Below are 25070 nucleotides of genomic sequence, written 5' to 3' on the forward strand. Positions count from 1 at the left end.
TTACACAAGCTCTGCTACTTTTCTGTCTCTGACGTTATGCTATGTTTTCGTTCCGAGCCCCCTTATTTCTCAGATTTCTGTCACATACGTCGACTTTCACTGCGACAGTTCCCAGCAGAGCCGATAAATCACCCTTGGGGCTTCCGGGCTCTACACACCTCCAGCTCTCCTTCCCTCCCTCTGTTTCTCGACCATTCTACAGCCTCGCAGCGCTCCTGGCTCGCATCGCCCCGGTCCTCCTCTCTTCCACGTCCCTTCGCTCGTTCCCTTCCCCCTCTTCCCATCGCTACGGTGACCTTGCAGTAGCTCAGAGTAAAGCCATGCTTTTATCTGCTCCCCCTCCAGCCTTCTTTACATCCGTTTTCGCTCACCTGAGAGGCTGCACGACGTGCTACACGTTCATTTGCGTTGCACCCTCTGGGTTCCTTATCTCAATTCAAACTCGCAGTTTTAGTGTGCGCCTCTCTGCATCAGCCTGCAGTCAGCATTTTTGCTGATGCTTCTGTATTAGTCGGTCCATTTTCAACTCAACCTTCACATGGCCCCTTCACCTAAACCGGTGAACGGTTTTATTCGTTATCTCGCAGAGTATTGACAGTCAGACATCCAATACCGCCCTAATGTCTTTGTGCTTTCCTCAAAACCAAGCTGGATCCATTTTCCCAACCCTCGGTGAGAAAGCTGAAGAATTTCTTCAGTTTTGCAACGCGGCTCTTGCTAACCTCATGGGAACCCAGCGGTGCAGGGAAGTGCAGATGTCAGTTTTATGTACTGCTGTGACATAAATCACACTGTGCATTCTTTCTCTGAGCGCCGGCTTGCAAAAGCAGTTTTGAGGGAGTGGCTGTTTTTTGTTTTTTCATGCCTTGTGTTTAGTTGCAGAGGAGATGGCAATAGAAGGCTCGATAATTCTGATATGTTAAAAGGCCAGGAGGCCTGCATTAGTTTGCAATTGTGACATCAGATTTATGTGAAGATTTTGACTTTTCAAGATTGTGGCCTATTTCAGTTTTAAATGCACTTTGAGTCTTTTTTTTTCTTGGGGGGTGGAGGGTCTCCAGCTCCTGTTTCTTCTTTTTAGCATTTTGAATCACCGGCACGTGAAGCAAACTCTTTACTTTGTTCAAGAGCGCAGCACACAAAGTGAAATGTTTATAAATCCTCTTCCTGCACAAAGTAAATGGTGAATTTGGAGGGTGTAAAAATCTCTAGAAGACGGTTTTTATCTACCAAAATCCCAAATGAAGAAACGACGCAATTCATTTCACAATCGCTGGAATATCAAAGAATAAATGATCAGTATTCTAAATGAATAAAACCCAATTTAAAACAATGACTTAAGGCATATTCACACACAGTGGGAAAAAATCGTTATTTTATGCGTTCCTCACGACGCTCCTGTACCATCAAATACAGTACATATTATTTTCATGCGCAAAGCCCTCAGAAACAAACATTTTTGTCATCAGCCGACGCCAACGGACACACTTTCTATTGAAACGGCTTATCTGCAATGGCTTTAACAAGCACACTCCACTCTCCCCGCAGGTGTCTGAATATAGCCCAGCAGGAAGCATCCTGAGAAGGCTATTAGGAATATTTGACTTTCTCCGGTGTTACTAATAGCATTATTAATGGCTTGGCCACTTTGATGTGCACCAGCTGAGCCAGGATGCTTACAGTGGGCTCAGCTGTCACAACCAAATGAATTATAACCATTAATACTTTGACTAAGCCCTCCCGTCGTCGTGCCAGGACGAGCTGACTGCTACGAGAGAAGAGATGTTGCCCAGTTTGCACTCAGCAGAGAGTGTGTAAGGAAAGTTATTTTGGTCGATCGATTTTTTTTTTTTTAATGGCTGTTGCCATTGTTGCAACAATGCTTTTTGGCAGTAAACACTTTCTAAGTCTGTCTGTTTCCTCTTAAACTGCGGCGCATTTGTGAGAAATATGCATTTGTGGGCGGAGCTTGTTGCCGCGAGAGCTCCAGATCAAAAAGCCTTCCACCTCGGCAGAATCTCATGCTCCTAGTGTGCATTGCCTTGCCATGATTTCTGAAGTTGTCATGCGGTCGCGCTACTGATATGCGAGATGGCCCGCCGGGTCTGAGAAGTCATCTGATCAGACCCAGTGTGATCTGACATCACCTCATGTGGGTTCCCTCTGAGGTTTCAAACCTCTCAATTGATTTTTAAGGGGCAGTATTTTTTGTTTTCTAAGCACATCAAGTAATTATGATAACTTCCATTGTTAAAAATGCTATATGTATCAAATATGACTTAAGAGAAATTTTACTTTGTAATTTGATGCCATGAAATTGGGCCTCTGTCTCTTTAAAAAAAAAAAAAGAAAGCTCCTCCTCTTTCTGAAACTCCACCTTCAGGAAGTCATCACGACATCGTTCTTCTATTAACCCTTTATGCCAGCGTTGCACTGAGAAGTAGTTCGTATTATGAGCTCAGCAGATGTTTGCCGATCGTTGCTGGCTAGTCTGAAGGAGCTGAGTGGAGGAGTCGCGGGGGAGAGAGGGCTGCTCTGTGACGCGGAAGCTCCGAAACTTGGAAACTGCAGCTCAGAGGAGGAGCTGTGTCATCGAAAGGGGAGGGGCCAGGTCCACCCAGGCGTTCTGCAGAGCTGAATGGTTGCCATGGAGAAAAAGTTAATTTCACATGACGCTGCTTCTTTAAAGGATGTCCAGTGACTCCAGGCTGTTGTAAACATCCCTGTTTTGTCAGGTTAGCTGTGCAGTGAAAGAGCATCCAGCAGTGTAGCAAACAGAGGCCTCAGCCCTGCGAGGGTTTGCTCCAACTGTTACACCATTTCCACATTCTTCAGCTCCCCCCCCACCCGAGCGAGTAGCCAGAAATCTTTTCCACTCTTTCTGCCTTCTCTCCATCTGTTGGCTGCCCCTCCATCTGTCCCTGCTCCTCTGTGGCCTGTTCATCCCTGCTCTCATTCTCTCCCCTTCCCCTGTTAATCACAGTTCACCCTGCGAGAAGAACGCTTCTTATCGACTTAGTTCTCGCCTCTTGGCATCCCGCTTTGATTTTTTTTCACCCCCTCCTCCTCCTGTTTCTTTCTCCAAGTTCCTCCAAAGATTTCTGGCAGCATATTGCGTCGCTGTAAGGAGGCGTTTATTAGGCAAGAGGGTAAAATGTGTTAAAATACTGGACGTTTCCTGACAATCGCTCATTATAAGGAGTGAATAAAAGCCGAAGCTGGATTCTGTGCTACGCTGCGCTGCATAATTCACAATTCGGCTTGTGTACGCCGGCCAGAATGTGTATAAATATATGCAGGAGTGAAGTTGTGGTCTGCAGCCTACAAACTGGGCCCTATGCAATTTTATCCTTGTTGTTTACAACTCAGGAAGTGCTGCTTCCAAAATTATACGCCTACTTATGAAAGATGGAAACAGACAGATCTGGGGAGATGTATGAACTATATTTACCACTTTAAAATGTTCACCTCTTTCGTGTTCATAAGAGCACTTTGCTGTGGGACCAAGCTGCTGTCAGACTTTACAAAATGGCTAATAGCTTTTATCTCAGTGCGTTTATTTAGCTCGTTTAGCTTGTTTTTGAAAACTGCTATGTCCTGAAAACGCCTCTCCTAAATGTTCACGGTTATGATTAATTTCTAAACAGTCTTAGTCAAAACACATCGTCACCATTTTTCATACTCTCACATTTTGCGGAAGTGATTCCGTAAATGTGGCACTCTTAACATGGAGCTAGCATGCTAACAAAGTGCTGGCATGCTAAGATAAGATAGCCCTAGCATGCTAAGATAGCCCTAGCATGCTTCCACTCTGGAAATTTGGCTCGTAACATATTTTGGTTAAGTTCCATTTAATCACTGACAGATAAAACTTATGGAAACGTTACTTGAACTTCATAAACGTACCATTTTCTTTTGCATGTCAAACGTTGAAAACCAGTGTTTCAGTTGCTCTGTGCACTCACTGCTCTCCTGATGCAGAATAAGTAACATGACACCAGCAAAAAGGCAAAAAAAAAAAAAAAAGTTCTCAGTTTACCAGTATATCTACATTCCTATGCTTATCTACGGTTATGAGCAGCTCGCTTTCACACTTCACCGTCTCAACCGAACCAAACCCTTTGAGCAAGCTGTTCTGTCACCCTCTCGCCTGTGGTGGCGCTACACCAAGAAGTACTGAAGGAAATAACATGAAAACCTCTGAAGAAGACATGAGAGCAAATTCCTTCTTCACAAACGCTAGACAAAAGTGGAGTAGTGTCAGATTTAAGCAGTTGTCGGATTTTTTTTGTGTCTGGCAAAAGACTGCAAGCTAGTTAATCTGCTAGCGCTAGACTTGTGAGTTTGTTTAGGCTACATTTACCCAGAATGCCCCATGTTGTAGTCCGCTTACTGCTTTTGGAATGGTCTCCGGCGTGGCTGCATTCATGTTTAATAAGCGTTCTAACTGCACCAGAGTTCACTTCAACTGAACCAAAACCTAGACTTTGTTTTTAGGCGGACCAGACTTCAATTGCACGTTCACATCTCCCCAAACGAAGCGAGGCGAAGAAAATGGACTTTGATTAAAGTGGACCAAGCAGGAATGCATCCTCACGGCGATCTTTTAAAGACGCTGTGATTGAACCCTGAGGCGATTCCTGGGATCGCATCGGGACGTCCCTGCTGTTTACGCTCACATTCTGTTGCATAACCGTGTTTCTCACAGAAATGAAGCGCCAACAACAGGACACAACGAAAACAAATCAGAACAGGATCAAACTTCAACACGTTTATTTGCCTGTGACGTCAAGAAGGAATATGGAAGTCAACAGAGTTGGACCGAGGTCAGTTCTGGTTAAAAGACATTTTAAAACAGGATTTGTCTAGGGAGGAAGGGTGGACTATGTGCGCGATCACGTTTTTATCTTAGGAGCAAAAATGAGGAGCGATTGTCTGAGGAACACAAACAGGTCATTGTGATCTTGTAGTTGGTGCAGGCTGCCACCTGCTGGTTGGGATGCAGCATTGCAGCAGGATTAGCAGGTTTTTCTTTTTTGACGGATTTAGAAATATGGTCGCAGCAATTTTATATCATTTTGTTCCAAGTCAACAGTGAAAAACAAAAGGCATTTAAATAATCAACTAACAAAACAGAACACATGCGAGAAAACAGAGATATTTTAGGTGAATAAAAATGTATGAGAAAACCGGCGAGCAGTTCTTGTTGTTGTACAGTAAATCTTACTATCGCTCAGTGATGAAGAAGTCGCACAGAACGGCATGATGCTGGCAGATGGGTCAGTGAGGAAGTGTTGTTTTATGACCATGACCCTAAAAACTTAGACATTTCTGGCAAAACACGCAGCAAAATTCCCAAACATGAAATAATTTACATTTCTCATCTGCCCAACTTCGATTTTCACCAAATGTTGGAAAACCATACTTGTCTACTAGCAGCAGAGGGCCATTCAGAGGAAACACACGAAACATAACAAAAAGAAAAGGAAAGAAAGAAAAAGAGGAATTCACTTCTAATCTGTGGGAAGTCAAAGCCGTGTAAAAAAAAAATTCTATCACTTCGGCAGAAACGAGCAGATCACTGTGGTGTGGAGAAAGTTGAACACGCGACTTGTTTTGCACGGGTCGGTGTTGTTCTCTCCGTGACCCGTTCAGGACTCGTCTCCGTTGGTGCTGTCGCCGTCGTCCTCCCCTTCCTCCTGCTCGCCGTCGTCCTCGTCTCGCCCTCTGCTTTTCACCTGCGAAGAGAAGCGGGACAAAAAAAAGAATGCAACGTAACAGAGGAGAAGAAGAAGAGAACTGGGTGATTAAAACCATCCCGTGGTCTTGATAGACGGAGTCACGTGCGTTCGGGCGCTCCGGACCTCATGTGCGTTATTACAAAGTTTTTGTTTGTTTGGTTTCGGGGGGTTGCACAGTGGCGCAGTTGGTAGCACTGTTGCCTTGCAGCAAGAAGGTCCTGGGTTCAATTCCCGCCCGGGGTCTTTCTGCATGGAGTTTGCATGTTCTCCCTGTTCTCCCTAAACATGACTGTCAGGTTCGTGATTCGCAGGTTCTCTCTAAATTCTCCCTAGGTGTGAGTGTGTGTGTGCATGGTTGTGTGTCCTGTCTGTCTCTGTGTTGCCCTGCGACAGACTGGCGACCTGTCCAGGGTGGACCCCGCCTCTCGGCCGAAACGTTAGCTGGAGATAGACACCAGCACCTCCCGACCCCACTAGGGACAAGGGTGTAAGAAAATGGATGGCTGAGACCGCGGGAGGGTTTTTAAAGGAAAACGGAGCTACAAAAATGCAGTAGAATAATTGGGCTCACCTCGTCCTCATCCTCCAGCAGGTCTCCGTCCTCCTCCGAGTCGTTCATCTCCTGGCTCCCTCTGGCTCTCTTCAGGCTACCCTCCTTCTTGCTGGAAGTAGACGAGTTGAGCGGAGACACCTCGCCGGGTTCTGGCTTGGAGCTTTTAATCTCTGTGTGAAAAGGAGAGGAAAATGGATCCAACCAATTAGAAAACATAAAAATTAAATAAAGAGATTTATGAATTTGAAATATTTATGAGCTTAGTGCTCTGTGGAGAACATCACCTAACAAATACAATCCATGTTGGACCCAGCTAACCAATGTCATGCTGGCTTTCGTTGCTGATCATGGACATTTTAAGACATTTTAATAGATAATGAAGGATTACTGAATTGATGGAATGGGTAGATTTATACTTTAATGGTTTGTTTTTAATTTATCTTTGAAATTGTTGAGATTTTGTGTTTTACGATATTTTGTTATGCTCTTTTGTAATGTTTCTAAAACGTAAAAGGTTTTTGAGGTGGTTAATTTGAATTTTGTATTTTGATTGTAGTGTCTCAAGGCATTTCATGTCTTTCTTGGGAACGTTTGTAAAAGTATGATTTTACTGTAATTACTGTGCTGTGTAACCTCTCTATTATGGTAAAAGCTATTGGATAGGCTTAAATAATGGAATAAGATAGACTGGTCAGACAAAGAAATCAAGCCGCTTTCACCCTGAAAATCTCATTATTGAGGTTAAAAGAAGGTGGATGAGGCATCAGGTGGTGCAGATGACTTTCTTCAGTCTAAGCAAGCTTGGTCAGGGATGATAAAGAGAGGAAATATATACAGAGAAGTCCTGAAAGAAGTAGAAGACTTGACACTAGAGAGGAGATTTACCTTCCAACAGGAAAGTTACACTGAACATGCAGCCAGAGTTAATATGAACAAATCATATTCATGTCTTAGAATGGTCTAGTAAAATTTCAGACCTAAATCTAATTGAGAAACTACAATAAGACTTGAAGATTCTGCAGCCTGAACTTCACTAAAAACTAGCAAATATCATAAAGCCATTTGAGTGGAATTCGCAGAAGAAGAAGAAAACACTCCTTGGAACAGACTACAAAAACTCAGAAATATAAACTAATAGTGAACTGGGACACCTTATGTTTTTTGGTCAAACGAATGACATTTCTGGGAAGATTGATGCAGTTAGTTCATCAGTAACATATGAATCTGCAGGCCTACCCAACTTCTTACTGTGGTCCTTCTCCATGTGCTCCAAGCTGTCCAGCAGGTAGTCCACCTTGTGCTTAATCTGTGTCAGCTCTCTCTTGATGGTCTGTAAATCGTCCGTCCTCACTGTGGGACAAACAACAGTCAATATGTGTGTGGATACACATTAAAAGTCTCCCAAAATGACTGTCTTGTGCAATCTTAGGGCATTTAAGACAATTGCTGACCAGTAAAACCCCAAGTTCAGTTCGACATTTGAGGAAATATTAGGCTCTCGTTGGGGTTTTGGACACTTTTTGAGAAATGTGCGGCAGGATTTCAGGTTTCCAAACAATCAACATTTAAGGTTAGCAATCAAATGTAGGTAAAGGTCCATCACGGTCAAAGGAAAAATGATTTCTGCAGTTGTAGTCACAACTACAAAGTCTACTTTGGCACTGCATTACCATACACCACCAAGCTTTTCTACTGATGGTCAGAAAATCAGACTCATTTGGAGAACCAGGCTGCTCCCGTCTCTCTTCAATCTTATGCAGTTCCACTTGCTTATTGCAGTGGAGACGGGTAGAAATTCTGACCACTTCGTGGAATCCGTTGGGACCTACTTGTGCGGGAGATCCTCTGGCTGCTCTTGGCGGAGGTTGAGGAGAAGGCGGCCTTGCTCCGTCGGCTTCCCCCGCTGCTCAGACTCACCCTGGGGCGCTTCGAGGGGACCGTGGCACGTGACAGAGGAGGTGGGGCGGGAGGAGGCACCCGAGACTGGTACGGGTACACTCTGAAGGCCGTGGAAGATGATGTTACATGCCATCAAATAAGCTTCGACATTCTCATTCAACGAATTAAACAGTAGTTTGTTAAGTTTAGGGTGAGGATGGAGAAAAGGAAGCAATGGCATGTGCTATATTTGGACAGCAAAATGGTTGAAGACAGTGTAACGATATGAATGTGAACATTGAATCCTCGACAATAAAAATAAACACGCTACCTGTCGTAGTAATCTCTTTGGAAATCATAATCCAAATCAAAAGATGAACTGCAGGGAAGAAAACGGCACAGAAACACAATTATACCTTATAGCAGAAGTCATACCAATTAAATCAAACATTTCAAATGTAATCATATATTGCTATGTTGTCATAAGGGAAACTGAGCAGCAGGGATGCGCACCTGTACATGTCTCCTGCTGATCGTTTCGCCGTCTTCGATCGGCGAGGCTTCGGCTCACCTGCCAGGTTAATGTCTGCAGGAAGGAGAACACTGACGTCTAGAAGAAAGAGTGTTTTTTTCTTTTTCTTTTTTAAAATTCAAATTTGAATTTGATCACAACTGTATAACAATATGACTAACTTCTATTGTAATCTTGAAAAATACCATAAGAAGGTTTCTTTTAATGCTTAACATTCAGCACTAGGGGGCAGCAGAGTGACTCGGCTGTTGCGCCAAACAGAAAAAAAGAGCAATAATTCTGTCACTGGATCTTTTTCTAAGCAACACGATATCCTTTAACTAAAAGAACCTGTTAAATATTAGACGAGTTCTAGATGTTCTGAAGACGTTTGACCATAATTTAAACTGGGATAAAACATAGAAGACCTAAGTTCTTGGATGCATCCTGTCTTTTTCTGGGCTCTTCGATTTTACAGAATACTAAAGGAAGTACAGTTTGTCACAAAATTAGGCATTAACATTATTAATGTTAATTGTGACACCAGCATTTTCAGCACTATAATGATTGTTTTTGCCTTTGTAATCTACGAAGTGTCATAATGTCAATGATGGACCAGACAGGCGTTAGTTACAGCTCACGCCATTTAGGCAAAATCTTAAAAAGACTAATCTTCGCTTTGATTTCCTCCCCTTCAATAAATAAATTAATAGGCAAGATACAGAGTCAAGTTCTGGTAGTAGGCATTTGATGAGTGCTGCCCTTGGCACTTTGGAAAAAAAATGAAGAATCCTGATTTGGGGGTTTACAGCTATGGAAAAAGGATTTCACGAGTCAAATTTGGATGCTATTAATCTTTTCTTTTGCCGTAGAAAAATCCAGTTCACACTCAGTCTACTAGGACTGGAGCAGCAGATAATGAAATACAACCAAGATTCCTGAAAAACTGAGAAATAGTCTTTTAAACTTAGCACCAAATAGGACTCTGCAAGGCAAACGGCTATTTCAGCTAAATTAGCCAGCTACAACATACAGATATATTTTCCTAATAGTGATTAGCCCGTGGCACAAGACAAAAATAACTGAAAAATTGCTATTTGCTTGTACATGCCTCTGGCAACTGAGCCTAAGACATGCATCTGCAAGTCTTAGGTAATGAGTCACAATGTCCTTGTTTAAAACTGTCACTGATGTCCTCTGTGCTATGTGTTCGTGTCAATTTTAGAAGTAGAATAGGCGGTAATGGCCTAATAGGTCACTGGGCAAGGCACCAGGTCACGCTGGACAGGTGGTCAATCTGTCAAAGGACAGTACACGCACATGCTCATACCTAAGGGCAATTTAGATTAACCAATTGACCTAATATAAGGGAGTACCCAGCCACATGTTCACTGGGAGAACATCTAAGCTCCATCTGTCTGGTTAAAATTGGATTTGGTTCCTTATGATTTAAGCATTTCAGCTGTTTTGTACAATAAATTAAGCAGCCTTTGGGGAAACCCCTCAGGGGTAGGTGTTGTTCAAAGTCAGTCAGAGGTTGTTGTCTTGCATGTTTTCTGTCTTTTATAAGTTTAACGCACCTGGATAAGATGGATAGAAAATTATCAGGTCTCCACGGAGATTAATAAAAAATTGTGGTGCAACTGATTTAGGGGTTCTACAGCAGGGATACATATAAAACATGGAGGATGCCAACCCTTGCCAACTAGAGTTGATGGTCAATTACCCTTACCTAACACCTGTCCGACGATCATCCGGCCATCCTCCCCAGACACGGCGGCCCTGGCGTTCCTCTCGTTGGAGTACTGCACGAAGGCGTAACCCTTGTGGATGGAGCAGCCCACGATCTTGCCATACTTGGAGAAGATGGCCTCCATGTCGGCCTTGGTGACCAGCAAGGTGTTGAGGTTGCCGATGAAGACTCGGGAGTTCAGGGAGTGGGGGTCGTTTTTGTTGGTCACGTTGCTGCTCGCCATGGAGCTGGAGGTGGAGGACGACGACCAGCTGGGAGAGGCAGATAAAAAGCAGATTGTTGTTGATCAAATCCGTCATTTGGATAGTAGAACCGCTGAGGGTACAAGGTCTCTCTCTTCTGGTGAGCTAAATAAAATTTGAAAATCAAGTTGAGCTAACAGCTAGCTGCTAAACATCAAGTACCTGATACTAGTTTAAAACTTGGCCATAAAGTTTCAGTGTGTAAAATATATGCTCAACAATTCTAAAGTGTTTCCCGCAAAAATTAGACGGCTCCCACACGGGAAGCATATTCTTACACCCCAAACGGTGTGTAAGATGCTCTACCATAATAAAAGCAGGGATCTGTGAAATGGACAGCAGAAGAGGGTCGGGGTCTGAAAGCAACACTCACTCCATTGTGTCTTTATCGGCTCGGTGGAGGGCTGCCTGCCTGCCTTTCTGTCTGTTGGAGAGAAGAGAGTCCTGAGGACCCGTGAGAGAAGGAGTCAGTGACTGAAGGGAAATATCCACTACATTTTCTAATGTCTTTGGCTAAATCAAGGTGAAAATTGTGAGTTAAATAACAAATTAATTAGAATTTGTAAGCCTAACTACTAATAAATACTTAATGGGTGCAAAATTATAGATTCGTACTATGAATATTTGTTGAAGTTTATTTTGAAAACCACTAAAAGTGCTTGTAAAAACACAACACCATAGGGTTTGACTTTTTACGGCACAAAAGTGATTTTGCTGCTTTAAGTTTTCCGTATTTTGTCAGATTAAAAACGAATGTATTCCATAGGGATTTTTAGAATACAGACTAAATCTTTAGCATCATCACAAACATTGCGTTGGTGGAGAAGGAGGGAAGTGCAAGGGGAAAATGTGGATTGCTTACAAACAATACAGTCATCAATAGTCGACATTATTATAGACATTTGGTGTGTACCCAACATCACGTAGGCCTGTCAGTCCAACTGACTACCTTAAGAAGTCACCCGATGTAAATATATCGTAGGGATGCACGATGTATTCTGCATCAACATCGGTGTAAACAGGGGTGCTCCGATAAATTGGTGATCGGACGATACTTAAACGTGAAACCAATCTCATCCATCGACTGCATTTACCTCTGCAAAGGTCTGAAAACCAGACACTGTTGCCTTTTGCTCTGCCATAAGAGAGGACAGACTGATAGACCCTCCCACCAGGTCACGTTTACTCATGCATGGTTAATGATAGTCACTCTACTGTTGCCAACTTAGCGACTTCGTTGCTATATTTATCAACTTTTCGACAAAAAAACGGTATTGACCAAAATCGGAAAAGTCAGGTTAGCCTTTTTTTAAAGATCGGTAATCTTCCAGAAACCTGCAACCGGTGCACCCCTCGTATCGTACGATTTTTAACGTATTGGTCCCATGAGTAAAACCGAACCGATTTCAATAATCAATGTTTATTTCCAAATTGTTGGCATTTGTGTCCCCCGTCGTGTACTATATGTTTCATGAGGGCGGAAAGCAGAAGACTGGCCATGTGGTATTTGTGCGGCAATGTGACAATGATACTGACTAACTGCAGAACTGTGGGGCATTTAACTAAAGTAGTCAAGCAGTGTGAGTGGTGTATGCATTTTCATGGTGTCAAAAGGATTGGGAAAAAAACGTATAGAATAAATGTCAGTTATTGGCCATTAAAGAAACGATATTGGCCCAATTTTTTTTTTACATCTGTGAATCGCTAATTAAGAGTAAAATTAGAGTCCTCCTATTTGCAAGTTCATCTCAGAATGAATACAGAGATGAATGAAAGCAGGTTTATATGTTTTTTGATTGGTCAAGACTACAATTATTAGTTATTCACTCCTTACATCTGGCATTTCTGAAGGAAGGATGATAAAAATACAACCATTATTCAGATAGTTGCCCTCAACCCTAAACAAAAAAATAAATATATATATATATTCAAGCCTGTTGAGGTTTGTGCTGAATAAATAATGCAGCCTCTGTCGTGCTTCTGTTTGCATGAAAGAGCTGCATAGTTCTGAGACTTCTCTTGTCTGCTCCAGACTCCGCAGCGCTTCACTGAAGCCTCAGCTTTAATAAGAGTAAAGAGCTTTGAGTTTGTTGTCACAAAGTTATGTAAGACTGCGGTGGGGCGGGGGTGCGCATTGTAATTATGAAACAGATGGAGGCAGCAGTAAAACAAAATAAACCCCACCCCCACAACATCCAGAGCCATTCTATGCGCTCTGCTATAATCCTGTTGTCGTTGTAGATTTAATCATTATTTGACTGAATTAGCAGGTGTGTGATGACGTTGCATTTTTCTGCTGACAGAAACTTTGTTATTTCATGTAGCAAGAGGCAGATATCACTTGTCAAAAGCAAGAAGTGCAGCCAGCTGGGCCTCAGGGTAACCCAGAAGTAGCAGCAGCAGCAGCAGAGGGATTACATGCTAGCAGCAGACTGTCTGTCCAAAGCTTAATACTGTGCTCTCGCCCTGCACGTCTCTGTAAGCTGGCAACCCGACAGAGCGACCAGCAGCTGTGGTGTTTCTCATTCTGACAGGAGTGTTGGGGTTCAAGGAGGGATCTGCAGGATTTAGACACATCCACTTTCCTTTAGGGGTTTATTTTCCAAACCCTTAAGTTTATGGGGTTTATGGAGTAGCTCAGTCTTGGTTTGGACTGATCCAGACAGTCAGTCATTGCTCGGATAGTTTGCTAAATGAATTGTTTGGTCAGCTTTTCTGTAATGCATGTCTCGAAGAAAAGGGAGTACAGCTTAAGAATAATTGAATCCAAACTGTTATAGTCAAACACCAGGGTACAGCACTATAGTACTGATCACTTACGATACCGATACAAAAATCTGAGATTTAGTAAACATTGCTCAAAGTACAAAGCCTAGAAATTAGACTGAATAGATTTGCCCTTATGGATCAGGCACACTGCCTCTAATACTCAATTTTTCTTTCAATATTGGGCTCGATTAAGATATTAATGTCGGATCGGTTCATCTCTAATTATTGGTCAAGAGACAGCTAAGCTGCTTTGCTGCTAAGCTACAGTAACGCTGCCGGCTGAATCAGTTGACCCTGAAATAACGGCCTCTGGAAACAAATCTTCGCCATTGCCAAACTGATGAGTGCCATCTGATCAGAGGCTGATAAAACTCTTAATACATGGTTATAAACTGGGGGGTCTGTGTGGCTTTCGAAGGATCTTCTACTACAGGCAACCTATCACTGGTGATAACTTTATAGAACGTTGCCTAAAAACCCTCAATATACCAATATATGTGGTATAGTGAAATTATATCAACATGAGGAATGCTGTTATGTGGCATCATTACATTCATCTTTCATCAATGGCCCATATTTGAGCTCTAAAATGACCAAATTACACAATAAATGTCAGGTATGGCCAGTAATTAAAAAAAAGAAAGAATATTTAACTGCCTTATATTATTTTATTGTCTGAAACTTGGCCATCCTTATAAGAACTCAGCTTTCTGTGTCTGTGGTATGTATGAATATAGTGTTGGTGCTTCAACTGTGAAAGCTGCCGCAGTTAGCATGGCTCATGCTCGATGGCTTGAGCAGCCATAGAGTACAAATTCCCATCAGAGGGATACGGTTTGGTTACGGGTCTAGTTCTGTAGATGAAATCTTCTTGAATCTTTTTAATAATGTCAAGCTTAATATGAGGAATAACTCGTGTTTATGTATTTGTGACAAGGGATGATACAGTTATTCCACTTATATAATCCATTGGAATAACTACAAACCAGTTAATACATTCATTTTTTTCCCCCATCCATTGTCTCTAATCATATTGTTTTGGACTAAAAAAACAAACACTTTAGCGTTCAAATGATAATTATAGTGAAAATATAGAAAAAACAAACACAGAGAGAGTGCCTCTGTTGCTGGTGAAACTTTACGTAAATATGAAAAAGCGAAAGAAAATGCAATCGTTTGGGGGTGAGGGGGAGCGTACTGTTAAAGTGTTGATTTGCCTGCTAAACCACCTTGTTTGTGGTCACACTCACACAGATAAGCAAACTGAATTTGCAAATACGCAGCAAAGTATCGCCGTATCAGAGCTATTTAGACCCTGTTGGAGCTCAGTGAGCCCTCAGGTCATAACATCTGCACACCTCAAAATAGAAATAACTTTATTGTGATTTGCTCAAAAACAAACTGGGTAATCAAAATTGCACTCCACAAGCTCCCTTCAACACCTCTCCTGTAAAAAAAAAACCTTCTCCTGTAACAGTACTTTTCCCTTTTGGGGAAAAAAAAAACTTTATTAAATATACCAATATTGCCAAAAAGGAACAAAATATGTGGCACCTATGCAAAGAAAACTCCAGCTTGTTGACTGTGCAAAATGTTCAAATGTTGTCCTTGAAAAATGCCTGAAAAATGACATCACTCCTCTGCAGGAAAACATAAAGCCTCAGCAATCACTACAAAGAAAATGAGAAAAACACCATGTCAAGAAATGTAAACCTTTTTTCCTTTTCTTTTTTTTTTTGCTGGCTGATGAAAAAGCGACATAAAAAACATATTTTTATTCCAGAGATTGAGCAAGCTGGGTTTAAAAAAAAACCAGTACAGATCATCCTGGAACAATCCTCCACATTTCTCTCCGTGAAAACGAGCCAACAGTCAGATACACGACAAGAGAACACAACATGCCTGAAAAATGGGGGTTTAAAATAGGAAAAACGGAGCAAAGACACCGAGGGGAATGTTACAGCAAACTAGTTTGCTACTGCCGTCACAAAATGTACGCCATAACAGTCAAGCCAGCCTGCCAGCCAGCCAGCCAGCCAGCCAGTCAACACAGTCTCGGGAAAACCAGCCAGGAAAAATAGCAATAAAAAAAAAATAACATTAAAAAAAAAAAAAAAAAATCCCAAAGACGCTTCAAAATTCAGAAAAAAAACGAAAAAAGCGCGAAAAATCTATCGTTAAAAATACTCACCAGGACCTTAATACTAAAAATGAGAACAACTGAAAGCTTGTTTTACTCGGGAGATGGTTTATCCGCTTACTGCTCTGCTCGCCGAATGTAGGCAGCACCTTGAAACCGGCTGACACGAAATGGCGTCGACTCACACACTGTGAGCAGAGCAGGCCCCGCCCCTCCGTTTGTATTCCTGGCTTCTGATTGGATCCCCCGCCATCCCCCTTCTGGGAAAGTCTGTCACCGATTGGTTGCTACACTGGACGGATGTGTCAGTCAACCGCTGTCGCTCGACGCAAATGACGGCGTGAGAGAGTTTAAAGCCAAAAAACCTGAACAAAAGACGATTAACGTCAGGAATATTGGAGACTAAAACTCAATACGAAGGCTAAAGACTGCACTTTTTTGTCAATTTGACTTAGAAACAATCGAGCGTTTATTCTTGTAATTATTCATCTCCGTTTTTAGATTCTTAAAAACTGACAAATAATTTACGTTTCCACAAAGTAGCATTAAACTTGGCCATGGTTACAAAATTTGAATTTATGATTTTTATACTTTTTGAAGACTGCTGGCCACTCAAGACAATTGCATATAAATTCTGTATGCGGATAAGATTTGCCCATTTCTACCATAAAATTGATCGGGGTTTTAAAAAATCCTTTACAGGTGACTGCAGTTGCTAAATACTATGAAATTTAAATATTAGCTTGTTATTATTTAGAATACAGAAGGGCATTTTAATTTTTATTTATGCTTTAAAGCTCAGCTTCAACACAAGTATTGTTCCTTTGGTAAATCATTTTATTTATTTTCTCTAAACACACATACATTAATATGCATATTTAAAAAAAAAAAGAAGTTTATTACAAACAACAGCAATTTATGACCGCTAAATGCAAATTAAAATATTATACAAATGCACATTTCTTGCTATCACACAAAGGTGGTGATATTTTTGAGTGAAAACAGAAAAACGTTATTGCATTAAGTACCAGACAGCGAGAAAAAAATATGTCGATGTAAACATCTGGCTTTAGCTGTTGCTTTAGCTTGATAGTCGAAAACGGATTGAAATCTAAGCTATTAGCATCAGCTTTTCTTCATAAGGATACTTTTTTTTTTCCCAATCTAACTTTAATTTAGCTATTTATAAAAACAACAAGAGCAATGGTTTGTCTCATGCAAATGACAAAATTGATCCTCAACGCAAAGCTTCCCATGTATTCCACAAAAGCTCTGCAGCGAAACGCGGTAAAATATGGGAACATAAGAGATCAGCAGTTCAGTGTAACGGCAACATCATAAATAACTTTCTCCAGTGACTAAAAGGGAACGTCGGCAAGGTCATGCTTTCAGTTTTCTTGAAAACGAATCTGAAATAGAAACAAATGAGCACTCAAGTCAACAAATCATATAGTAAAACTCACGTTAAATTAAGCAGACAAATTGATCAAAGTAAGAGTTAAAAAAAATTGTAAAAAAAAGTGTGAAATACCTTTGATGTCAGCCATCCGTCGGCGGCTTCGTGGTAAAGTTCCATCCCTCTTCGGAACGGACTCCGGCGTTCTCAGCACTTCCTCCAGGCGGCTTTGCTCGTCGCTTTCCTGCATGGCGGATCAAAAGTAGTTTATTCAGATCTTGTAGAAGAGAGGTACTGTTCAAAGATTCTATATTTCACATGGCCCTGGGTTAATTTCCCTCTGCACCCACATGTTTCTGCCAAATTGTCCCTTTAACAGGTAAATGTGTCGAATGGTTTGGTTTGGGAGTGTTTGAAACACAAACCTGTGACGCTGGAGTTAGATGACCTTTCCTCCTGCCCACAGGCGTGCTGGGCCCCGGGCTTTCACCTCCGATCTTCTGCCGCTCCCTCTCCCGCTCCCTCTGCAGGAGGACGGCCTGCCTCGTGGACCGGTACTCCAGCGAGAAGTTGCTGATGGTCCTGCAGAAGTCCTCCGCTCTGGTGTCTCGCACCATGGCTCGGGAGTAACCCAGGAACATGAGGAACGAGTGGAACCTTGAAGAAGGAAAGACAAACGGCAGGAAAAGCGATAAGTTCTAAATCACGGGCGAAGACGTTCAACGTTCGGTGTGTGGTAAACGTGTGCAGCGTGCCTGTTGACAACCCGACGGTGGACGGCTCTCAGGACCTTCAGCCGCTCCTCGCACTCTTTCAGGATCTTGGGCAGTTTGTGACGGAGCGAACCCTCTGGAGCGAACATCTCCACGTCTTTCCCTTTCCGCTTATCCCCTTTTCCTCCTTTCCTCTTTTCCTCAGCCTTTTCCAGAACCTTCAACTGCTCCCATGATGCTTTGCACATGGCCTCCAGCTGCGCAAAGTTGGACTGGACTAGAGAGTAGTCACACTGCAGAGATGAGGGAAACCTTTCAGCACCAAATGTGACTTTGTTTAAGTATTAACCTTTTCGGGGGTTTTTTGTAGTTATCTCCCACGGTGCGCACCTTGCCGGCTTTAGTGACGGCGGTGATGTCAGAGTAGAGGTCAGAGGATTGTGGGTAGAGCTGCAGCAGGAGCACGCAGACGTGGTGCAGCAGCGGCTGGCGTGTGTGCGTGTCCCGCACCTGGGACAGCTTTCCAAGGTAGCTCAGCTCAAAGCCACGGGCCTTGGGGGAGATGAAATCTCTTGTCAAGCATGAATGAAATTAAGTAGAAATGAAAAATGAAACTAACAATTGCGCTCGCTCACCTTACAGCTGTTGAGAAAGTTACCGATGGCTAACACGGTCGCTAGGATGCACCTGAAGGTCTGGCTGGTGGCCAGCTGCTCCATGGCCAGCTTGAGGTGGAACAGAGGCTCAGCGATTTCCTATTAAATGGACGGACACACATACAGAGGGCATTGTGGGAACTAGAAAGCACACTGTTCCTGGCAGAAGTACTCATTAGTTGTTACAGTCAAGGATTTTATATAGACTCACACGACTTGGTGTATCAGTTTTTAAAAAGTTTCACAACCGAAATATGTGACAAGAGTTTCGGTCCTGGTTGGCTTTAGGAGTTGTGCTCTATACAAGATTTTCCCCACAACAACGACACGAGGTGCGACAAGATGTTCCGGTCAGAGGAAACCATGTGAGCAGAACATGTCGCTGGAATATGTTGCTAGTTGCCATTAGCAGCTTGCTAACAGGCAAGCGGATTCGTTTCTTGTTTGGTTTAGAGTTAGAAGCTTGTTGGAAGCAAGTTGTTTTTTAAGACAAAATCTATAAAGAAAGCAGCCCTCGATACAAGGCATAGCATAAGCATTTCCAGTGACATATGAGATCTATTTGCAGTTAGCAACAACTTGTTGTTTTAGTTGTTGAGTGTTAACTTAGCAATTAGGTTACTTGTAGTCCTTTTACTGGATTTTAATTTGAGTGTGACACTTTTTTTTGTAAATTGTGTGTTTTTTTTGCTGGTCCATATCTAAAATACATTGGATTTTGTGGGTGAAATGTGAAAATAACTTAATCGGGATATATGGTTTTTAACGGTACTGTAGATGAGCCAGAAGGTTCTGTGTTTTTTTTTTTTTTTAATCTTTGGACGTTGGAAGAAGCAGCAGAGCCACATTTTCGTACCATTCTGAGATCAGTCAAAGTGAGAGTCACAGCAGGTGCCGCTGTTTCTGTCTACCTTCTCCAAGGAGTCGTAGTCCAGAGCGAAGGTCCAGAGCTGAAGTCTTGTACTCAGGTGAGGTATTTCCCCCAGAGTGAGCAGGCACAGTTCAGCCTGGGCCAGGGAACCGTGGGGGTTCTGGGCCTTGGCTTCGTTGATCAGGCAAAGCTCTTCCTCTGTTGGGATCAGAGCTTCCAGTCGCTGTTATAGAGGAAATGTGAAAACAGTTCAAACTCGTGCTGGAGAGAGCAACGTAAACGCCCTGTCAGAACAAAAGTTTAAAGGTCAAATACACAGGGCCGGTGTACCTGAAGGTCCTCTCTGTCCAGCACGCTGCTGTCCATGCTGTAGATAGCAGGAGGGAGGAGGCGAGGCGGAGGCAGGCTGCTCAGGGCGATGGTTATGATGTTACTGCGCTTCATGCCCAGCACTGAAATAGACGACTGTTTCTGTTGAAGAGAAACAGGCAACACACTGTTACGATGCGATATCATGTTTCTTTGACTGCCTTTTGATTGCGACACATAGATTTCGATGCTTTATAATTTATAATTAGGTCTATATTTGGATGCTTGCGTCATTTTATAAATCACATAAATCCTTCAAAGGGTATGGATACCAATTTCTGCCACTATTTTAAAAAAACAACAACTTGACTCCAGTAAGCATGACATGACTATGACTATCTCTTAATGAGATAGTTTCTCATCATTATAAGTTCTCATAAGATTGAAAAACATCCTAATAATTATGACTTTCACCTAAAGGGTATCTCATAACGACATACCTAAATCATAACTGTGAGATACAAATTTATTTATTGCTTTCATCAAAGTGGAATGAATGGGCTTCCATATGTTTGAACTAATGTTTCCTAAAAAAAAAAACCCAAAACAACAACAACAATGTTTCGACCTAAATTTAAAGAATACAAAAAACACACAAAATCTGAACATTGGAAATGTACCTGGTGATGAATCTTCAAACATCACCATTTTGCTGCATTGACTTTAAAATCATTCACTTATACGCCTACCACAAATTGAATGACCCAGTTACACTGAATTTAACTGAAAAAGTAATGGTTACAAGATTACTGTCATGACAGCTTTTTGATTTTGACTGGATTTTCACTAAACTTAATAGCTGCCGATGACTACAAGCCATTTTTATTGATCAACTGACTTCAAAAACCATATAAAACTGCCAAACATGGTGACAGTTTCAACAAATATGGAAGAAACACATTTTTATAAGGCTTCCATACTGCTGCTTTAATGGAAACACGAAATCGTGTATTTTTGAAATTAGTGGAACAAGTTTTTGTGCACATTTGTAATGGAAACTCAGCTATTGCTACATCCAACCCTCAACACACATAGAGACTTACTAAATCATCTGTTGGGACTGACATAAGCAGATTGCTTACGCTTGGTTGACAGTAACACCCTTTGCCATTTTGTCTTTTCATGAAACACTTAGAAACGGACAGAAGCCATTACAGTAGTCCTGGTTTCAAGGGTTTTTATCATCCTCACCTGCCGCCCAGAAGCCACCATAAAACTGGTGCTGGTGGTCTTAGACTCAAACAAATACTCCAGACGGTTCGTGTCCAACTGCACTGGCTCCAGCCCGGCCCATATAGTCTGCTTCCCAAAGCGGGTCATCCTGGGAAGCGGGGTCAGGTTCTGGAGCTCCCTCCAGTGAAGCTTCAGGGTGTGGCTCTTAATCCCTGCACCTTTAGATGGTGAAGGTAAAACGGGAGGCGGAGGAAGAGGTGGTGGAAGAGGTGGCGGAAGAGGTGGCGGAGGAGGTGCCACGGACAGGTGTTGACTTGGTGGTGATGTAAGGAGCTGCTCGTCCTCTTCACTGTCGTCTTCATCGAAGAGGTCAGAGAAATCCAAGGTGTTGAGGCAAAGGCACGCGGCCGGTTTAATGATCGAGTCCCAGGATTGGTCAAAATCCCAGGTCAGGTCTTTGATTTGATCCGATTCCTTCATTGGTATCTCTAAGAAATGAACGTGTTATAAAAAACTCAAAGAAGTTACTTTTTCCTCAGCTGACTCCAAAAGGCATACCTCTTCTTCATCCTGAAAATGAACGAAAGTCTCGTTGAGGATCTACCAGACCTTGTCTTCCGTGCCCTTCATTCCTCACAGAAAAAGAACTCCTTGCTTTTCCTGTACTGTCTCTTCTCACTGCGCAGTCAGCCTCCACCTCACAGACACTAAATCTCCATCTGAACATCTGTGGATGCTCTGCCTCACTTGTCCACCACAGGAGCGCAGAGCTCCCACACCCAGAGTCCCAATTTCTGAGCCACCTCTGGCCGATCCTCACTCCACCGTAACCTGTAATTGCCTCGGGTGTCACGTTTGTTCCCTCAGATGAGAAGCGTCTGACCTAAACGTCCGCTGTTGTTCTTTTGCAGCAGAGCTCTGCAACCTCAGAGAATTCTTGTGAGCCTTGATGGGCTGTGTTTAAGTCCTGATTCCAACTCTGATGAGAACATTCACGGAATGCCTTTCCCTGCTGCTCTTTCAGAAATGCCTCCGCAGCTGCCCTCTGACTTTCATCTCCCCGTGTGTGTCCAGCGAGCATTTCGGTTGGAGAGCGACGAGGGCGAGGGATGCACTGGCGCATCGGTTATGGTTTATTTGAGCTGCGCCCTTTTCCTTCATTTCCTTATCGAGGCCGAATCTCCTGTTTGTGTTGGTATCATGGTGTATACACAAGCCTCTTTATCTCCTTCTTTAGATCTGTTACTTCCGTCCTCTTTAGTTAACACACACACAGAAGAGCACATCTTGCTTTCAAGCAATTTCCTCTGTCAGTTTTATGAAGACATATTATTCTTACATAAGTTCTTTTTTAAGTAGGGCGGTGAACTTTTTATGGGCAGGATTGCTCCAAATATGCAGGAAACATTCTTTTCAAAGCAGTACAACGCTATTGTCACATCAGTACTAGTTACTTGTTTTGAAAGAAAGCCAGGTGAAGGATACTGCAAGCAAGGTCTAGTCAGGTGAGACCATGCAAAACACGACGGGGAAGCTAGTTACTGGTGCAAAAGATCGAAGTACAGGGCTTCCAATGCATCGTCAGTGTGCATAATATTATGAGTATTACATTCCACATGTCATAATCTCACATAAATAGTATATTTTGTCTATCAGATGGAGTCTCACTGCAGTAGATGCTAACGATGCCGACGTTTCAGGGCATTATTGACCCTGGCCTCAACCAATCCCGTACAGAATTGATGTTTGTGAGTCACGTATTTGATCAGGTTTAGATTGTATGTTGGATTTTCCTTCCTGACACAACCCTCTGCATTTTCCAGACGTGGGACTGGTACGAGGAATCACTGGCTTGTGACCTCTTATGGCTGCGTTTCTATCGATGTAACGGTGGCTATGCAAAATATTTGCACACGGCGACTGAATTCAACAGGATGCCACAATTTTCTGATTCCATTTGTAGACACAAAGAAACTTCTCAGTGCTTGTCTATCGCATTAAATACCAATAAAATACTTAAAAGTTTGTGAGGCAAAATGTGAAAAGACTTTTGGACTGTCTAGAACGGGTTTCTAAAACAGTATTTGGTTTGTCCCCAAGGGTCTTTCGCATGGTCCACATGCAACCTTAATGAGGATCCCTCCCTCAGCCATTAGGTCTCCCCTAATTACACTTTATCTCACTCAGTAGCCCTGCTGTCTGCTGGCGGCAGCAGGACTCATGGGAGAATTCAGTCAAAATGAGCTCCATTTGCAAGACTTAATGCCGTTTAGGCATTTATTTATCAACACGGCATTTTAAAAGTCTGCTCCCAAATATACATATTCGCTGCTTGTCTTGGGAGTGTCTAAAGTTTCACTTCTTCCGCCTCCACAAAGACAGCTTTTACTCACAAATAAACAGACAGACTTGTTTTGGCTAGGCTCCAGCTACCAGACCCGATAAGTGCAGCTGCAGAGTTGCGGGGACGATGCGGCGCCCTTACAGAAAGGGACACGTTTTCTGTGGGAAAAAGCAATTTTCGGGATGCGAGGATGTTCTGTGTCTCTGTGCGGTAGTGGCTGTTTAAATAAATGCTGGCCACTCTTTCCCCTCCTCCCCTCTTCCTCTCTATTGCGGGTCCCTACATGGCTACTGAACCGACTGTAGGTCGACCCTTAACAGCGCCAAGATAACGATCAAGACAAAAATCACATGTAATTGCTGCATGTTTGAGGGTTTTTAAAATGTCAGGGTCAAAAAAACTGAACTTTGGTTTCGTCGTGAGAAAGGTCAGCTTGAAAAGGGACGCTCTTCCAACATGTTTAAATGTAGTTTCGTAAAACTCAAGCCTGGTCTCATTTCTTTTTTAACACGACGCCATTATTGTCGTCTTGAAAACTTTACGCGTCTCCACAGTGACTGTCGAGACGAGCTCGCACTACTCAACACTTCAACCGTGCACCGTTTTGCTTCAAGTAAACGTCTCATTTTCCTCAAAGACAATGACATACCGGCGTACCACATTGCCTCGCAGCACGTATTCAATGCATGTGGCAGCAGTGACCTGCAATTCCATGTCCAGTAGGTATGCGCCTTTCTTTGGGAAAGATGATTTAAGGGTTCACAGAACCACTTTTAAGACGTTTTCCAAAGCAAAGGTGGAGGGAACGCAACATTTCAATTTTTTGCATCAAAACACAACATTTTTTTTCCCCAGCAACTATTTCACTTAAACCAAGACTATTTGAAAGACGCATCTTTTAACACACAAAGGTTGATTTCCATCATCTTCACAGTGAGCAGGAGGGAAGGTGAAATGGAAAAATCTTTATTCCATTAGATCCACATGCTCTCTGAATATTGCTCTCAATTCAAGCGTCGGTCCTTTAACAGTTTCCTAAACACACCCATAAAGTTCACATAATGCTCAATACACAATAATGTAAAACACTCTGCAAACTCATAAACCCTGTGATTAAAAATTGATTCCGTCTGGCCCTCACAACACAAGTTAAACAATTTCTTTAGCAATTTCCTTTCTGCATGCACTAAACATACATTGTCCCTTTGATTAAATTGCAATCTTTGATCTACCACATTTTTCAGAGTGAGAAACACTAAATCCACAGTGAGGGGAGCAAAACAGTGGCATCAGTTCCCAACAGAGCACTTCAAGCAGGCCTTCAATAAATGTTAAACCAACTGTTTCAAATGTTTTATTTTATTTTCCTATAATTGGTCATAGTATCTTTGTTTTTTTATCCACAATAATTTTTTTTTTTGATCCAGCAGAAAGTATAGCAATTTATTTTTATATGACAGAATACATTGTTAGCGTAACTATGTTACGTGACAACGCGTGGGGATAAAATACATGAACTTTCCTTTTTGGATACCATTGTGCTTTTTTTCCACCGTCCTGTTAAAGTAACATCTATAAGGTAACACTAACAAGATGACACCAATTACAAGTTGATCAAAAATGGCTATGATCTCAGTATCTGGCGTGTGTACCGTATCTGTTCAAATCGCATTTTATTGCACATTTCTATGTCAAGTATTTTTTTAAAAGGCTGCTGTTAAAGAAGAAACAAAGATGGTGTCCCTCTTTTAAAAAAAAACATATCTTCATGATTTGGAATAATAAAGGAGAATATCTCACAGATCTCAAGTTACCAGCAAAAATTTCAAGAAGTCAAAGAATTATATATATATATATATATATATATATATATATATATATATATATATATATATATATATATATATATATATATATATATATATATATATATATAGATTTTATTACAGACTCAGAGTCCA

General features: G+C 42.1%; 2 protein-coding genes across 6 annotated transcripts; both read right to left on the reverse strand.

Moving 5' to 3' along the window:
* Window positions 1-4756: 4756 nt before the first annotated feature.
* LOC102230228 (heterogeneous nuclear ribonucleoprotein C-like) lies at window positions 4757-15821 on the reverse strand. Of its 5 annotated transcripts, XM_023346330.1 has the most exons (10): window positions 15639-15766; window positions 15002-15117; window positions 11052-11122; window positions 10416-10687; window positions 8686-8782; window positions 8504-8551; window positions 8124-8293; window positions 7531-7644; window positions 6313-6464; window positions 4757-5738 (listed from the first exon to the last, which is right to left on the reverse strand). In XM_023346330.1, exons 3-10 carry the CDS (start codon window positions 11054-11056, stop codon window positions 5652-5654), a joined length of 945 nt encoding a protein of 314 aa, XP_023202098.1. In that variant the 5' UTR covers window positions 11057-11122; window positions 15002-15117; window positions 15639-15766; the 3' UTR covers window positions 4757-5651. The 5 variants fall into 5 exon arrangements, with proteins under 5 accessions (XP_023202098.1, XP_023202099.1, XP_023202097.1 ...); XM_023346331.1 differs by having other exon boundaries at window positions 7543-7644; window positions 15002-15767; XM_023346329.1 differs by lacking the exon at window positions 15002-15117.
* Window positions 15822-16406: 585 nt separating this feature from the next.
* On the reverse strand, window positions 16407-22855 carry LOC111610887 (FH1/FH2 domain-containing protein 1-like). Its single transcript, XM_023345947.1, has 9 exons — window positions 20784-22855; window positions 19554-19694; window positions 19264-19446; window positions 18332-18451; window positions 18087-18248; window positions 17739-17989; window positions 17409-17640; window positions 17119-17227; window positions 16407-16996 (listed from the first exon to the last, which is right to left on the reverse strand). Exons 1-9 carry the CDS (start codon window positions 21243-21245, stop codon window positions 16968-16970), a joined length of 1689 nt encoding a protein of 562 aa, XP_023201715.1. The 5' UTR covers window positions 21246-22855; the 3' UTR covers window positions 16407-16967.
* Between the last annotated feature and the right edge of the window lie 2215 nt (window positions 22856-25070).

This window comes from Xiphophorus maculatus, chromosome 14 (genome assembly GCF_002775205.1).
Source record: "Xiphophorus maculatus strain JP 163 A chromosome 14, X_maculatus-5.0-male, whole genome shotgun sequence".
Classification (NCBI taxonomy): Eukaryota; Metazoa; Chordata; class Actinopteri; order Cyprinodontiformes; family Poeciliidae; genus Xiphophorus; species Xiphophorus maculatus.

Bases quoted from the DNA above. Each gene is read 5' to 3' on its own strand.
- LOC102230228 (XM_023346329.1), bottom strand. The intron at 8,552-8,685 runs GTGCGCATCCCT...TCTTCCCTGCAG, and splicing joins TCAGCAGGAGACATGTACAG to TTCATCTTTTGATTTGGATT. The intron at 6,465-7,530 runs GTAGGCCTGCAG...CTTTTCACACAG, and splicing joins GGACCACAGTAAGAAGTTGG to AGATTAAAAGCTCCAAGCCA.
- LOC111610887 (XM_023345947.1), bottom strand. From the start codon at position 21,245: ATGAAGGAATCGGATCAAATCAAAGACCTGACCTGGGATTTTGACCAA. The intron at 17,641-17,738 runs GCACGCTGCACA...TCCTTCTTCAAG, and splicing joins CACCGTCGGGTTGTCAACAG to GTTCCACTCGTTCCTCATGT. The intron at 17,228-17,408 runs GTTTGTGTTTCA...TCCGCCATGCAG, and splicing joins ATCTAACTCCAGCGTCACAG to GAAAGCGACGAGCAAAGCCG.